The sequence below is a fragment of the Monodelphis domestica genome, chromosome 1 (assembly GCF_027887165.1).
Source record: "Monodelphis domestica isolate mMonDom1 chromosome 1, mMonDom1.pri, whole genome shotgun sequence".
NCBI lineage: Eukaryota > Metazoa > Chordata > Mammalia > Didelphimorphia > Didelphidae > Monodelphis > Monodelphis domestica.
In genome coordinates, this window is record NC_077227.1 from 583230050 (window position 1) to 583246120 (window position 16071).

The 16071-nt window shown below is 40.0% G+C and overlaps 1 protein-coding gene across 2 annotated transcripts in view; it reads left to right on the forward strand.

Moving 5' to 3' along the window:
* PLEKHA2 (pleckstrin homology domain containing A2) overlaps window positions 1-15690 on the forward strand; it is a 118374-nt gene extending 102684 nt beyond the window's left edge. For both annotated transcript variants that reach the window (XM_007476368.3, XM_007476369.2), the window contains exons 10-12: window positions 3516-3579; window positions 6169-6246; window positions 8189-15690. In XM_007476368.3, coding sequence (XP_007476430.2) covers window positions 3516-3579; window positions 6169-6246; window positions 8189-8548 — 502 coding nt within the window. In that variant the 3' untranslated portion in view covers window positions 8549-15690. The remainder of the gene's footprint in view (window positions 1-3515; window positions 3580-6168; window positions 6247-8188) is intronic.
* Window positions 15691-16071: the final 381 nt, after the last annotated feature.

Sequence of the window (16071 nt, forward strand, 5' to 3'; positions counted from 1 at the left end):
GTCAGGGCTACTTTAGAGAACCGGGCAGGCATATACAGTGGTTCATCCCTCAGCTCTTTTCCCTGGAGCAGATTCAAATCTGCATCAGTTGGAATGAGCAAACTCTAGGAGAGGAGAATTGGAGAGATTTGATACAGGCAAAACAAACCTTATTGGGGTGTGAGATCCAGAGCTATTCTTAGGTCAAAGCACAGTGTGAGTTCCTTTCTCCCTGATCTTAAATGCCAACATTTTTATTAAGGTATAATATGTTTAAAAATGATGTAGAATGAGTAGTCGGTGTGGGTTGAGAATCTGAAGCACCCACATCAAAATCACACATCTAGGAAAGTACCTGACTAAAATGAAGAGCCTGGAAGGAAAAGATGTTAGAAAAGGATAACGTGTGGTTGGGGGGGTGTTAAAGGCTAAACCATGCTACAAAGGAAGAAAATAAGCATTCATTAATCACCTACTAGATATTAAGCATAGGGCAAAATCTTGTTATAAATATTATCTCATTTGATCCTCACAACAACCTTGTGAGGTAGGTGTTATTACCCTCATTTTACAATTGAGGTAATTTTGCCTTTTGGAAGGTTTTAAATCAAAGAATCTTGAGGTTTCATTTATGAGTTGATAGTGAATATGTGTCATTTGCTTAATATCCATTTGGGGAACTCCCACCATAGTTTGCTTATTGAAGGCTTTATTTCAGGGATGGCATTATAGGCTTATGCTATAACTCATGCCTAAAACATTCTTTTTTTCCTCATCAATTCTCAGGAAATGCTTTGAAGATCTAGATCCAATCCAACTTCCTCCATGAAATTTTCCCTAACGACTTTAGCCCCTATTGATCTCATCTTTTTCTTCTTTTTAATGAAAGAAAATGTATCCAGGTCCACATTCTCTCCTTCTGTCTACTCCCATTGAGAAGGCAAAAAATATGATACTTTTAATACATTTTGATGTATATAAAACATATTTCCATATTAGTCATGTTGAAAAAAAAACAAGAAAAATAAAGATGAAAAAATATGCATCAACCTGCACTCAGAGTTCATCAGTTCTCTCTCTGAGATATATAAAACCCAGGAGCAACCAACTAGTAGCATAGTATTTCATAAACGCAAGCATAACAATTATTGGGACAGCACATGCTATTTGAGAAAACAAAACAAATAAACAAAAAGCTTCTGGTAAATCTAAAAAGGAGTTTGACACAAATTGGGTTTTCAAACAGTATCTCACACTATATAGCACAGCAAGACCTAAATGGATCCCAAACTATATATTAAAAATCATGTCATTAAGCAAATTAGAAAAGAATAGGGGAAGTAGTTTTCACAACTATGGAAAGTGGAAAACTCCTTGACTAAACGAGGGTTAGAAAGAATCAGAGGGAATAATAATGACAACTTTTAATAACATTTCTGCAAAAATAAAATTAATACAATTAGATTTAGGAGAGAAAGGATGATTTTAGGGGAAATCTTTGTAGTGAACTTCTTTAATTAAAAGAAAAACTTTAATATCCAAGATATTTAGGAAACTGACATAAATATATAAGAATAAGAACCATTTCCCAATATATAAAGTCAAATGCTATGAATAGGCAGTTCTCAAGAAATCTAAGCTATCAAAAACCATATTGAAAATATTCCAAATCACCAAAAATAAGAGAAATGCAAATTAAACAACTCTGAGGTTCTACCTCATACCCATCAGATTGGCAATGATGACTAAAAAGGAAGATGACAATTGTAGGAGGGACTGTGCATGGATGGATAGATATGCTTAAACACTGTTGGTTCAGTTGGACCACCCATGGTAAAAAAAACAATTTGGAATTGTACCTCAAAAATCATTAAGCTGTGATTGCCCTTTGACCTGGTGATACCATTATTTAGTCATATAGTCCAGCTGATCAGAAACAAAAGGAAAGAGTAAATATGTACAAAAATAGTTATAGTAGCACTTTTTGGTGTAGAATAGAGTTGGAAACTTAGGGGATGCCCATCAATTAGGGAAAGACTCACCAAATTATGGTATATTGATATAATAGTATATTATTGCATTGTAAGAAAGAGATATTCAGGGGAAACTGGGGAGGCTTATATGAGCAAATAAAAGAGTGAAGTACAAAGACCAGGAGAAGAATTTATAAAATGACTATGATATTTGGTGGGGCTCAGTGAATTGAGAGCCAGGACTAGAGGTCCTTCTGCCTTGGAACCAAAACATTGTATTTCTAAAAGAGAGGGTAACTTTTTATTCCCAATGACTATACCATTTGAAAGGAAAAGAACTAGAAATGTTTGATCAATGCAGTGACCAATCACAACCCTAGCAGACTGTTGATAGAGCTTGAGTCCAATCTTTTGGCATAAGACTATCGGTACAAAATAAACCTATCTTTTCAGACATGACTAAAGCGTAGTTTGTTTTTTTTTTTTTGCTTGTTTTTGCTCCACTATATTTGCTACAAGAACAGACTTTTATTTGGGGGATGGGAGACATGTTGAGAAATAGAGGTAATGAGAAATGCAAAAATAAAACAAAGGAAGGAGCACCTAATAAACAATTTTTTAAAGCTATACAGAAGAAGGCAAAAGGAAATTCAAAAGGGGACAGACACAGAGAAACAGAGCCATGTTGAAACTGTTATACTATGAAATGTACAAAAAATCAAAGTCAAGTCATACATAATGGAGTTTTGTAGTAAAATATTTTGTTGTCCAAGTAATTTACATTCTGATTCGTCGTGAACCCATTTGGGATTTTCTTGGCAAAGATACTGGAGTAGTTTGCCATTTTCTTCTCCTGCTCATTTTACAGATGAAGAAACTGAGGAAATAATAGGAATAAGTGACTTTCCCAAGGTCACACAGCTAGTGTCTGAGGCTACATTTGAACTCACTTATATGAGTCTTCCTGACTTTTGACCCAGCACTCAATTCAGTGTGCCACCTAACTGCCCCTCAGTCAGATATACTGCTCCTTCTTTTTGTTCTTTGTATAAGGACATGTTCATATTTGTTAAATTCATATTTTTTAAAAAGAGAATTTGAAGGAAAATAAGAAAAGTTGTGGGTCCAGGGTGACCTCAGGATAATGTAGCTTGAGAGTCAGTTCTCAAGAGCAAGGACTCTTAGCCTGGGTCCACAGACCCATTTTATGGGAACTGGGGTGGAAAAAAATTTACATTTTTATTTTCACTTTAGTTCTACCTGTCACTGAAACTTAGCATTTCCTTCATTTGTCAATGTAGACAGAGGTTTCATTAGGCTAACTAAAGAGTTCATGAATAAGAAAGGTTAAGAACCTTATTAATTAGAGAATCCTGGTTGACAAGAGAAAAGATTTCAGTGTTTGGAATTTTTCAAATATTTTTCTAACATTCTCTCTCCTCTTTTCACGAGAGGGATGGTAGGTAGGGGCACAAGGTTCATGAATAACCAAGAGAAACTAAGTCTTCTATTGTCATTCTAGCAATATTTTTGGTAACTCCCTTGTTCTCTGTCTCTGGCTAGAGATCTCTTGATGAGAGACAACCTGTTTGAAATAATAACAAGCTCCCGGACCTTCTATATTCAGGTAAGATGCCCTTTGGTAATGCTTTAATGCCCTGTGACCATGGGTGAACAGCTAATGAGCCTCATTCTCTTCTCTGCTTTTTCTTTTTCGGTTCAAAGGGTCCAAACAGTAAATTCAGCACCTGACCGTTATTCTGTTAGGAATAAACAGGATGTTTGCCACAAACTTCCCAACCATACAAAAATAAAAACAGCCTGAGCCACTGTACTGAGGAATGTGAGTTTGTATTCAGCTGATGTCAGCCACTGGGCTCTAGTTAAGCAGAGAAAAAGAGAACTGGCCAGTGATTTCACTTCTCCTATCTGGTTTATTTTTAACCATCGCTCTGTATGTGGACGTTACTTCTATGTAGCAGGGCAGAAGCCCAGAGTGCCCTGTTTCAGGGCCAGGTGCACAGCCCAGCTGCACAGAGAAAGCCATTGTCTGGGCACTTGCTGTTCAGCCAGAGGTTCCCCTTCTCCACCCACAGTGTTGGCTCCCTCCCATCTCCTGCCACAGTCACAGGAGCTGCAGATTCCTGCCTGGCACTGGCCTTTGGAAAAACATCCTTCCAGCCAGAGCCAGTGCTTTCAGACTTAAACCTCCAACTGCTATGAGCCCCCTGATCTCGAGAGTGTGAGATCCCGTGGCAGAGCGGACTCCGAGTCAGAATAGATGAGTTCAGGTCATCTCCTCACTACATATTTCATCTGTGCAATTTGGAATAAGTCACTTCATCTTTCTGAGCACCATTAACATGGCATCGTGATGCTTGAGGACCTTCTTCATGAGGTTGTTGAAAGTCAAATGAAATAAGCTGTATAAAGTGTTTTGTTATCCTTAAAGTGCCAATCAATGCCAACAATTGTTATTATTGCCATTTTGCAAACCAATAGAGACTGTTGCATATCTTTCACAGTGGAGATGTTTTTCCAATTCGGGACCTCCCTGTGTGAATCTGGTTGTGTATTTCTGAACCTTAGAGCAAACTTTTCAAATCCTCTCTCCCCCCAAAGCCTGGCTTCTGCTCCTCTCTCCAAATGCCCTCATAAGACAAAGTGGGGACGACCCAACTCTTATGGGCACCTAAGCATTTCTGGGGTGGCCCTCATAGCAACTACAGTCATTGTTCTCTAAACAGAGCAGGCAGGTCAGGGATTTCATTGCTTTTCTTAGTGCCAAATGATTATGGGGGCCAATGTCCTCCTTCAGGGTTCTCTGGGGGCACTCCACCACTACCTTATTTTCTTCTTAGCTCAAGGATGAATTTGGTTTGTGGATGGAAATTACTCCAATTGGCAAAAGACTGCAGATGGCCAGGAGATGTGAAAGCAGGACGATTTGATGTTAGATGAATGAAAGAAGTATTTAATGGAATAGGAAGAAAGTCACTGGAAAGGGGGTCAAGGAGGCCTGTTTTTAGCCCTATCTTGCCACTTACTAGCTGTGTGACTCTCAGTGAGTTATTTGCTCAACTCTAAGCTACAATTTCCTCATCTCTAAAAACAAACAAACAAACAAACAAACAAAACAAGGATTGGATTTCGTCATCTTTATGGTTTCTTCCAATATTGTGGAAAAACTAGCTCTGGAGCCAAGGGACCTGTTGACCTTGGGCAAGTTGAATTCTCTGGGCCTCAGTTTCCTCTTCTATAAAATAAAGATTTTGGACTAGATGGCCCCTTTCAGTTCTAAACCTCCAGAGGCATAGAGATGAGACCTCAAGGACCTCAAGGAAGTGTTCCTATTCTCTTTAGACACTGGTTGTAATTTGCTACATTCTAGTAAAGGGAATGGGTCCTAGAAAAGTTACCTAGGATTCCAAGCTAAAAAGGATCTTAGAAATCAACTAGCCAAATCTCTTCATTTTACAGACAAAGAAACTGAGGCCCAGGTTGGCTCATGGCCATAGTAAAAGACAGTATGATTAATCAGTGGGTAGATAACTTGCTTCCTCCCTCCCTTCGTTGAGCTGCCAGATGCCCCCTTGTGGGATTAGCAGGTATCAGTTGCTTCCATTAAAAAAAAAAGACATTTTAGAAAAATATGAAAATGGGTATCAAGTGATAACATTTGTACAATCCAGTGGGATTGCTTGTTGGCTCTGGGAGGGGGGAGGGAAAAGGGGAGGGAAAGAAAATGAATCATGTAAACATGGGAAAATGTTTTTAAAATAAATTAAAAAAATTTTAAATGACATTTTATGGTGCCATTTAACCATGCAGATAGAGAGATGATGAACTCAGCAGATTGAGATATATTATTTTTGCCCAGAACTAATAAGGGTTATTTACTCAAGCATATGAGTTTGTCATAAGGGTTTTGTTTTTCTTGTTTTCTTCATTGAAGGAAAAGTCAGGAGACAGAAAAAAATTTTTAATTTTTAGTTACAAAGAAATATAGTCATCAAAAATTGTTTTACATTCACTGATGCCAAGATAAGAACCTCCTGATTTAGGTGGTATCTAAGGTCTCTCCAGCTCTAAATCTAGTGATCCAAAGATCCCTTCCCAGCTCTGTGCTTCTGCCATTCTGTGAACTTCCAAGGTCAAATATGGGCAGAAACTATGTTCCGAAGCACTTCCATACAACTGTATAAATGTTTTCCAGGCTGACAGCCCAGAAGACATGCACAGCTGGATCAAGGAGATTGGTGCAGCTGTCCAGGCTCTCAAGTGCCATCCTAAAGTAAGTCACATCCTTTCTATTACACAGTTAATACCAATTAAAAATAATGTTTACTGAATGGCCATGTTTTATTGGGTGATGGGGACAGGCAGGCAGTCTGTGCCCAGGATGCAGCTGCAAGCATTAGAATGTTTTCTCTTCTTTATTTGTTTGTCCATTGGTCTAGATGCAAGTCTTTTCTGGGATGGCAGAGACCGGGGTAGTTATGAGAGCTTAAGGGAAAGGGAAGGAGTAATGTTTATGCTATAATTCTGCAGCAAGCATACTTGCCACTGGGATCAAAGGACAGTTCTGGATTCAGACTTCAGATACCACTGAGTTTGTCTGTGTTTCTATTGGGAGGATGCCTGGAGTTTTAAAATAGAGAGGGGGGGGGTTAGTTTTCCAGGGCATTGGAACAAACTACACAAAGTGTTGTACAGTGGGAAAAGCACTGAATTTTGAGTGTGAGGAATCCTGGCTTTGCAATTAGTCATTTACTTTTCCTTAGCCTTAGTTTCCTTAACTGTAAAATGAGAGGACAGGACCAGCTGTTCTTTAAGGTCTCATCCAGCTCTGATTCCTGTGATAGTAACCTGGGATTTAAGGCAATAGTAATCTGATTTTAACCTTTTTCCATCCAGATTTCATAGTTACATGTCCCAGTCAGCTTGGAGTACCAACTACTTCACAATTATGTCCTGCTCTCTCCATCTCTGTGCATTCATAGATACTGTCACCCATAATTGGTATAATCTCCTTCAGGGGTGTATTGGTAAATGTTTAATAATTGGTTTTAAAAATGTGTAGGGGGCAGCTTTGTAGCTCAGTGGATTGAGAGTCAGGCCTAGAGACGGGAGGTCCTAGGTTCAAATCTGGCCTTAGAAACTTCCTAGTTATGTGACCCTGGGCAAGTCACTTAACCCTATTGCCTAGCCCTTACCACTCTTCTACCTTGGAGTCAATACTCCAAGACGTAAGGTAAGGTTTAAAAAAAAAAAGTGCAGACTGCACATTTTAAGTTTAACCTGCATTATTAACACTTTCTCCATCACTTTCTTAAGTCTAGACAATCAACAAAACTATAAATTAAGCTCTGATTCATAACATTTGCCAATACCCTGAGGTGTAAATGGTCACACTAAAAATTTAACAGTTGACCTTTCTGAGCTAGAATGCTGGGAGTTGACTCTAGTACACTCATACTCTTCCTTCCTCATATTTGCCAGTTGCAATCCTCTTTCTCAAGCCATTGAAATATCTTTTCCAAAAAAAGTAGAGAAAAAAGAACAGAAAGAAGGTCAGATGAGGACAGCTTTGAAAGTTACAAATCAATCTTCTTACAAGGGTTAGGGTGGTTTAAGCTTTTTAATAAGCTTAAACGTTAAAAGAATAACGAACTCTACATGAGACCATCAATTACCTGTTTAGTCCTGTTTTCTAATTCTACTATGTGTACAATTTTCCATTTCAGTTCTGCCCTGTACTTGCAAATGCTCATTATATTTGGTGTTTGTTAAGACCAATATAAAAATTAAAATTAAAAGAAAAAAAACAGAAGGAATCTTTTTTTTTCTTTCAAGGCCTACTATAGGTGCCACTTTCTCCATGAAGTCTATACTGATTTCCCCAATTGAAAATTCACTTTTCCCTTCTCAGATTTCCCAAGAGCACTATGTGAACCTGTCTTCTTTGGCTTGGTCAATCACATTATCTTGTTATGCTTATTTGTATATATTTTATATAGTATATGACACACGTATATAATACATATTATATTATGACATTCCTATGTTATATCATATATTCTTCTTGCAAGTGTGGTCTATTTTATAAGAACCTTTTTCTCAAACCACCCTAGTGCCCTGCACAAGTGCTGATTGAAGTGAAATTTGTTGCACTGAGTATCCTGACTCATGAGACTGCCCATCCTTACTTATCATTTCCCCCTCTCTCAACCCAGGAAATGTCCTTCTCCAGATCAGTGTCCTTGTCCCGGCCTGGAAGCTCCAATTTCTCAGGTGTGCTCAACCCCAGCTCCTGCAGAGGGAGGCCCCCTGGGGAAGAGAAGAAAGCTCCTTGCAAAGCCCCCTTCGTTGCTTCGTCCTGGCAGCCCTGGACGCCTGTCCCGCAGGCAGATGACAAGGTGCTTCTGCATGAAGAGACTCCCGGGGGCTCCCCGTTCATGTCCAGACTCGGGGACGGCGATGCCGCCATGCTGTCCAGTTCTCGGGTCCGGCATCGCTCGGAGCCCCAGCACCCCAAAGAGAAACCATTTATGTACAACCTGGACGACGAGCACATAAGGACCTCCGATGTGTAACGAGGCACAGCACAAGGTTCTTTGGCTTGAGGGACAGCGGTGTGACGGTCCTGGTGCTGGGAGGGCAGACCCCGAGTTCTTGTCCAGGACAGTTTGTAATTGTTGAGCTCCTGAAACAAGGGACCAGCGGCCTCGTGGCCCCGCTCAGCGCCGCCAGGAGTGGACGCACGCCTGGAGCATCCCCCAGACTTTCTGTTCTTTTGGCGCTCACCAGTTCCCAGTTCTGAGAGAAGCAGAGACTTTGAACGTCTATGGGCTGACTTTACCTCTAACGAAGCTTTATTTCTGTGTGCTTCCTCCCCTCCCCCCAAAAGAAACTTTCCTCGGCCACCCAATGTGATTGTTATTCTTCCTCTGGTCAAGGTCTGACAGTGCAAAGGTATAAGGGATGATGTGGGCCAGCCCATGTGAAAACAGTTAGTGGGGCCTGGGGAAGGATCAAGGTTTCTTCCCGGCACTGTTGGTTTTTTCTTGGATTTTTCATCATTTCCCCACGCTATCCTGCGCTTCTGCTAAGAACAGTCTGTTTGGGTGGTAATGCTAATTTTGCCCAAAATTCCGTGTTTTTTCTTCAGGTTATAGATATGGAAAGTTTCCCCTGGAGGGCTGACAAAGGAAGGAGGGATATGAATCGCAGCTCAGTCACAGAGCACAACTGCATTGTCTTTTACATCCTTTCTGAAATATGAAATGGCCAAATACTGTGAAGTCCTAAGACAGGAGAGGGAGCCCCCTTTCCTAGGGCCGTGCCAAGCCCCCAGGAAGGTGTTAAGTGCCATTTGTTGTTCTGCTGAGTGTTGCTTCCAGAGTGATAAGATATTTGAGAAGATTGACGAGTGTATGATGATTCCATGGCGCGGTGTGTCAGAGCTCTCCATTGGGAAATAAGTGCTGGGCCTGCTGTGGGAAAGGGGGAAAGGGTCAGTCAGCCAAGTGGTCTTCTTTCTGTCCCTATTTTCCAGTCGGTATATTTTGTCTTGTCAAAGGTGAAAAACTACCTTTAGCAAAGAAGAGCCAGCCTCCGTCCTTGCTAATTATTTCTTAGTCAAAAAGAGATTAGTTTGGAGGTAAGACCAGACCACCATAATTACTATATACTGTGTTCCAGTTGACCAACTTTTTAAAGAATTCCTCATCTGTGCTCTTTGAATAATGTATTGTACAATTTAGGGTGCACCGAAGACTCTCCATTTCCCCCCTCAACAATTCCCCAACTAATTCCTTGGTAGAGGTTGTTCAGAGTCTCATATTATAGCAAAAAAAAAATTAAATTGCCAAGTTTAAGAATCTTTCTAAATATTCATGAGATTCCAAAGAACATATGTCTTGACATTTAAATTGAGAGAAACCTGAGCATTTTATGATGAAATAATTTGGGGAGGAAATATTTGTACTTTCAAGAAAACAGAAATATGTTTTGTGAAGTGTTGTAGAAATGTAAACTATCATTATGAAGAAAATAGAAATCAGATTGGGGCCACAGGAATTGGAGTCCAATAATTTAGGATCAAATCTTACTCTGTAAGTTAAACCTATCTAACCTCTACTATGACCTTCTGAGCCTTAGTTTCCTCACAAAAATGAAAGGGTTAAACCATATCTGTGGTTCTTAAAGTGTGGTCTTGGGACTCCTGGGGTCCTCAAGACCCTTTCAGGAAATCCCTGAGGTCAAAACAATTTTCATAATAATACTAAGACATTTTCATTTCAATTTCAGTAGATATCAGTGGATATAACCAGCAGGGTGCTGGCACCAGCCCAAACCAGCTCTCAGGAGTTGATTGTTAAATTTCTAGTGTGACTACTTACATCCTGGCAATCAATAAATGCTACAAACCAGGGATTGAGCTATTGCTTCATTGGTTATTTAGAGTTAAGAAAGTGATGGAGAAAATGTTTATAATTCAAATTAAACTTTAAAGTGTGCAGTGTGAACATTTCCTTTTTCTGGAGATCTAGTTATTTATTGGCACGCCATGAATATAATTGACCTAAACAAAAGATTTGGGGGTAGGGGGTGTGGGAGGCTCAATTTTTAAGTGTAAAAGAGTTTTGAGGTCAAAATTTTGAGAACTGCTGGATTAGATGAGTTTCAAAATCTTTTCTAGCTTGAGATTGCTAGGATTCCAACAATTACCATCCCCTGGAACATTCTCAGATATCCATTCTAAGACCATACGAAGTTTAATGTTTCTATGCAAATGATAGGGTCTGGCTTTTCATGTTATTACCAAATATATCTATAATTGTTGAGGACATCTCCTAACATTTATACACATACACACATATATGCAGACATTTACAATATATATATCTTCACACAGATTTATTGAAATTCACTGGCAGCTTAAAAATAATTACCTGGGGCTTGACAAATCAGGGTTAAGTCTCTGTGATTATGAGTAAGTCATTTACCACCCCCAACCCCCCACTGCATACCCACACCAGGACCCTGAGTTTCTTTTTCCTCATTGGTCAAATGAGGAGGTTAGACTAGAAGATTTCTAAGGCTCATTCCAGCTCTAAATACTAAAATTTAACTTTTTTTTTAAAACCAGTGAAACTACACTACAATTATGCTGAGTCAGTGTGATAAAATGTTTTCATCTTTTAAGAATTATTCTCTGTCTTAGGGATTTGAATTCAGAAGATTGAAGGACTCTAGATGTTTGGTTAAGAAGTTAAATTATTGCCCCTAAAGGAAGAGAATGTGTTTTCCAAGTGGAAGGAAATCAGATAACTTGTGAGCTGTTCCCAAGAATGGACCCAAAGGCAATCAATAACCAAAAACATTTATTAAGTGCCTGTTGTGTGCCTGACACTATGCTAGGTAATGAGGATACAAACAGAAAATGGCCTGTGCTCTCAAGAAACTATTTGAAAAACATGCCATTTAAGTCCTTAAATTTGTATCTGCTTTGGCTATTAAAACAATGAGTTTTATTTTTTAAATTAAAAGCTGATGTATAAAAGAAAAAATTAAAGAAACTTTTTTTAAACCCTTACCTTCTGTCTTGGAGCCAAGGCAGAAGAGTGGTAAGGGCTAGGCAATGGGGGTTAAGTGACTTGCCCAGGGTCACACAGCTGGGAAATGTCTGGGGACACTTTGAACCTAAGATCTCCCATCCCTAGGTCTGGATCTCAATCCCCTGAACCCCCTAGCTGCCCCTTAGGAACTCTTTTGAATAAGCTAAAACCTGCCTTTTCTAATAGGGGCTCTGTGAGGAAAACATTTATTGAGATATGCAAATATCCACAGAGAGCATACTTTTCCTCCAGGAATATATTTCTCTTGATTTTTGTTTCACAGCAAGAATATTTCCTTGAAAGGTATGGTTTATGCATCGAGTTGTGGCTTTTCCATGGGGTGATCTCTGATCCTTTGACTGTGAAGTAGCAAAGAAAAGTCTCTATTCACTTTTAGGACATTTGATCTGCTTTTGAAAGGGTTGTAACTTGGGTTTTTTACTTTGTCCTCCAAAAGCCTTGATTAAGAATCATTTAATGCTGGGTGACAGACACTTCATATTAACCGATCAGCTAAAAGGCTTTTTCTTTTCCACCTAAGAAGCAGATAAACAATCACAGGATATCTGTGCATGCTCATCAAACATTCACATATGCCCCATGTGCATCTCCCTACCCTCAACATATTCCAGGGTACGGATTCGAATCTTTCCAATGCTGTAAAACTCCCCTCCAGTCTGTGTAAAGAAGCCTTCCAACTATCAGAAGCCAAATTCCCTTTCTTGGAGGAATATTACAGCTTTGGTATTTCCCTCAAATAAAGCATCATGATAAGTAGAGATTGCATCATAGTAATTAATTAATGGAAAGACATTTCTTAGGCTTTTACTCCATGTAAGTCCTGGGGATACAAGTAGAACATCAAGAGAGTCCCTGCACTCAAAGACGGCTCTTTCAGTTGCAAGTCAGATGGAAAAGCCCAGTGCTCATTAGGATACAGCAGCCAAACAGAAAATGATGCAAATTCTTTAATATCATTTCCATGAATAAAACCATCTTGGTCTCTAACGTGGAACATTAGGATTTAAGAGAAGGATTGAAGTGACACAAACTTTCTGTCCCGGGTCTTAAGTGATTATGGCTACCAGAAGGGACGACAGCACTGCAGAGAACACCAGTAGGTCCCACCTATGAGAGGTGCTTCCCTGGACTGTGGGTGCTGCTATTGCCAGGGGTCTGGGCTGTCTCCAGCAGGGTCTAAGGAGAGGCGTTGGCTATGGTTTGACGTTTGTGGCTCTCGCCACTTCCTCTTGCTGTTTGAGCATGGCTAGCTTGTCCACTGTGGTGGTGAAGGTGACCAATGGGTGTCAGCGGTAACTGATCAGGATGGTGAAATGATCTGCCTCATCCTAAAAAAGTTTATTTTATCAATGAGGCACTTATTATTCCCCAGAATATGCATCTTCAGATTTGATACTTCAATGCTTAGTATATCTCTGCCTTTAGAGGGTGAGAACTTCCACCCCTTATATACATTTATTCAGTCATTTTCAGTCTTTGTAACCCTATTTGGGGTTTTCTTGGCAGAGATACTGGAGTGGCTCACCATTTCCTTCTCCAGCTCATTTGACAGATGAGGAAACTGAGGCAAACAGAGTTTAAATGACTTGACAGGGGTCACACAGCTAGTGTCTGAGGCCAAATTTGAACTCAGGAATATGAGTCCTCCTGAATTCAGGCTCAGCTCTCTATCCACTGTGAGACCTGTGAAACTGCCCGATATATTGCACACACGGCACCCTCTTTATTCCTTCCATTCCAGCAAATGGTGTTACACCATGAATCTTCCAAAAGGGAATCAGCCCAGGACACTGGATATTGGTGCAATACTTGGTATCCATCTTTCTGCATTCTCTATTGCTAGGACACTGACCATCATCTTCATATAGTTTGGAGAAAACACCAATCAGGGTGGATAACCTTTTTGGAATTCCAAATGAGAGCCTTAATGAGGTTTTAGCTGGAAGTTGAGAAGATTCTTTTGCAAGAAGTTAAATGGATGGATGGCATCCCTGAGATGCATTCGTATGACTTCAGCATTCTCTTCTGGTAAAGATGAGGCTCAGAGAGGAAAAACTCTTGAAATCACTCCCCAACACTATTATCCAGTGACACCAGCCTCCTTGCTGTTTCTTGCACAGTCTTGAGGCTTCGGGCATTTTCCCTGACAGTTCCCCATGCCTGAGATACTTTCTTCACCTCCACTTCCCCATCTCCCTGGCTTCCATGATATCTTCAGCTAAAATCCCTCTGAGAAGACTTTCCTGGGGATCTCCCTTAATGCTAGTGCCTTCCTTCTTTGATTGTCTCCAATTTATCCTGAAGAAGGCTTGTCTCTTGTCCATGGCTGTTGGCATGATGTCTCTTTCTTCACTGGCCTCTTGGAAAGCTGGAACTCTCCTTGGCTTTGCTTTGTATTCCCAGCTCTTAGCATGGTGCCTGGCACCTAGCAAATGCTTAATAAACACTTATTGGCTGACTGACTAAAGTAAAGGATCAAAAGGCAGAGTGGGGAGAAAAAGGTTAATTTCTGACTTTTCCCTCCTCTCTCCTCCTATATGTGATCCCTTATAACAGAATAAAAAAAAAGAGAGAGAAGAAAAAGCAGCTCAACCAAACCAGGGAGTGGGTTCTCTAAAAAGCGTCTTTCTTTGGGTGTATTGGTGACCTATATCTGTCTGCCTGGTATACCAAGTTTCCAGGAATGAAGAGAACTTTATATGATTATCTTAAGTTCACAGCATACTTAAAACATAGATTCTCTTCCCTCACCCTTCCTTCCCTCTCCAATCAATCAAACCTTAGGTTTGCACTTAGGTCCCTTGCACTACCTATGTGACATTGGTCCTCCCTCTGTTATCCTTTATCAGACAAAGTTTGCCATCTGTAAAAAAGAGGAGGGTTGGATTAGATGACCAGATAAGTCCATTCCAGCTCCAATTCTTCTGTTTTACAGTGGCTAAGATGTTCTCCCACATTATCTTTGTCCTTCAGAATACAACCATCCAAGATAGACAGAGTAGGGGATAGATTCCTTGAGGATACAAGAAAGGTTGGCTTCAGATCTCTTCTTAGTAACTAGTAGGCAAGTGGCCATGGGCAAGAGAAGTAGCCTCAGTTTTCCTAACTATAAAATGGGGATAATAATAGCACTCATTTCACATAATTCTGTGGATCAAATTTCATAATCAAAGAGCTTTGCAAATCTGAAAGGACTATATACAAGTGAACAATTATTATACCATCCCTATTTTTAACTTGCCTAAGATCACACCACAAATTTGAGTGGTAAACTGGTTGCCAGATGCTGATGCCACTCTTCCTCCCACTACCCTGAAATTTATTTGACACTGTTCTAGAGGATTAAGACAAACCCAGCATATGTTGGAGGCTTGGTACTTGATTGGGCTTTAGGAGTACATGAAGTATAAGGAACAACATCAGGTAGTGACATATGAGAAGTGCATCACAATGTTAGAACTAGAAGGGACTTTAGAGGCCATTAAATCCAATTTCTACATTTTATGGCTGAGAAGATTGAGGCACAGAGAGTGACTTGCTCAGGATCATCCAGCTAGAGACTATCTGAGGCAGAAGACACACTCAAGTTTCCCAGACTCTAAGTCCAGCATTCTACAAAGTATGTCACTAGCTGACTCCCTTTTAAGTAATGCTGTCACTTTACTTTTGCTGTTTATTTTTCTCCCTTCTTTTTATATTTCCTTTATGTTTGTTTCACTGTCTGCTGTAAACATCCCAATAATTCGTGTCTAGTTTTAAAATTAAATGAAGTGGACATTTGGCACAAACTGTTCCTCTAGCCCTCCCTTCCACTGAGTCTGTTGAAACTGCTTGTGGAAGAGACTGTGGGGTGATTGGTGTGTGTATGTGTGTGTGTATGTGTGTGTGTGTGTGTGTGTGTGTGTGTGTGTGTTGTTTTTCCAGGAAAAGTCTCAGCTTTGAAATGTACCTACTGTAAACACAGTACCAGAACTGCATGAAAACTGGTGCTTTTTACTTTGTGATGTGTACGAGGCACCATTGCAGAAATACTTTTCGATAACTGCTTTGTTGCTTTTTTTTAAATAATAAAAATGTGACATGTTGCTGTGTGAGCTGTGGTAGTCTTCTTGAACCTTCTATTTGACCAGCAGTGACTCACCTTACACAGACAGGGACACCTTTCAAGGTAATACAAGACATCTGCCTGCCTGTTTCAGGAGTTCACAGGGACCAAACCATATTCCAATTCAATTCAATTCATCAAAGGCTGGGGGGAGGGGACAGAAGAGAGTGAAGGGCTAGACAAATGGGGTTAAGTGACTTGATAGAAATCACAGAATCTCAGGACTGAAAGGGACCTCAATTATCAACCCTCAACGAAAACCAGAATACCTTTCTACAACAACTCTTCTGGTTGTCCTCCAGTCTCTGCTTGAAGATCTGTAATGACATGGAACTTCCGACCTAATTAAGAAATAAATTTTTAAAATTTA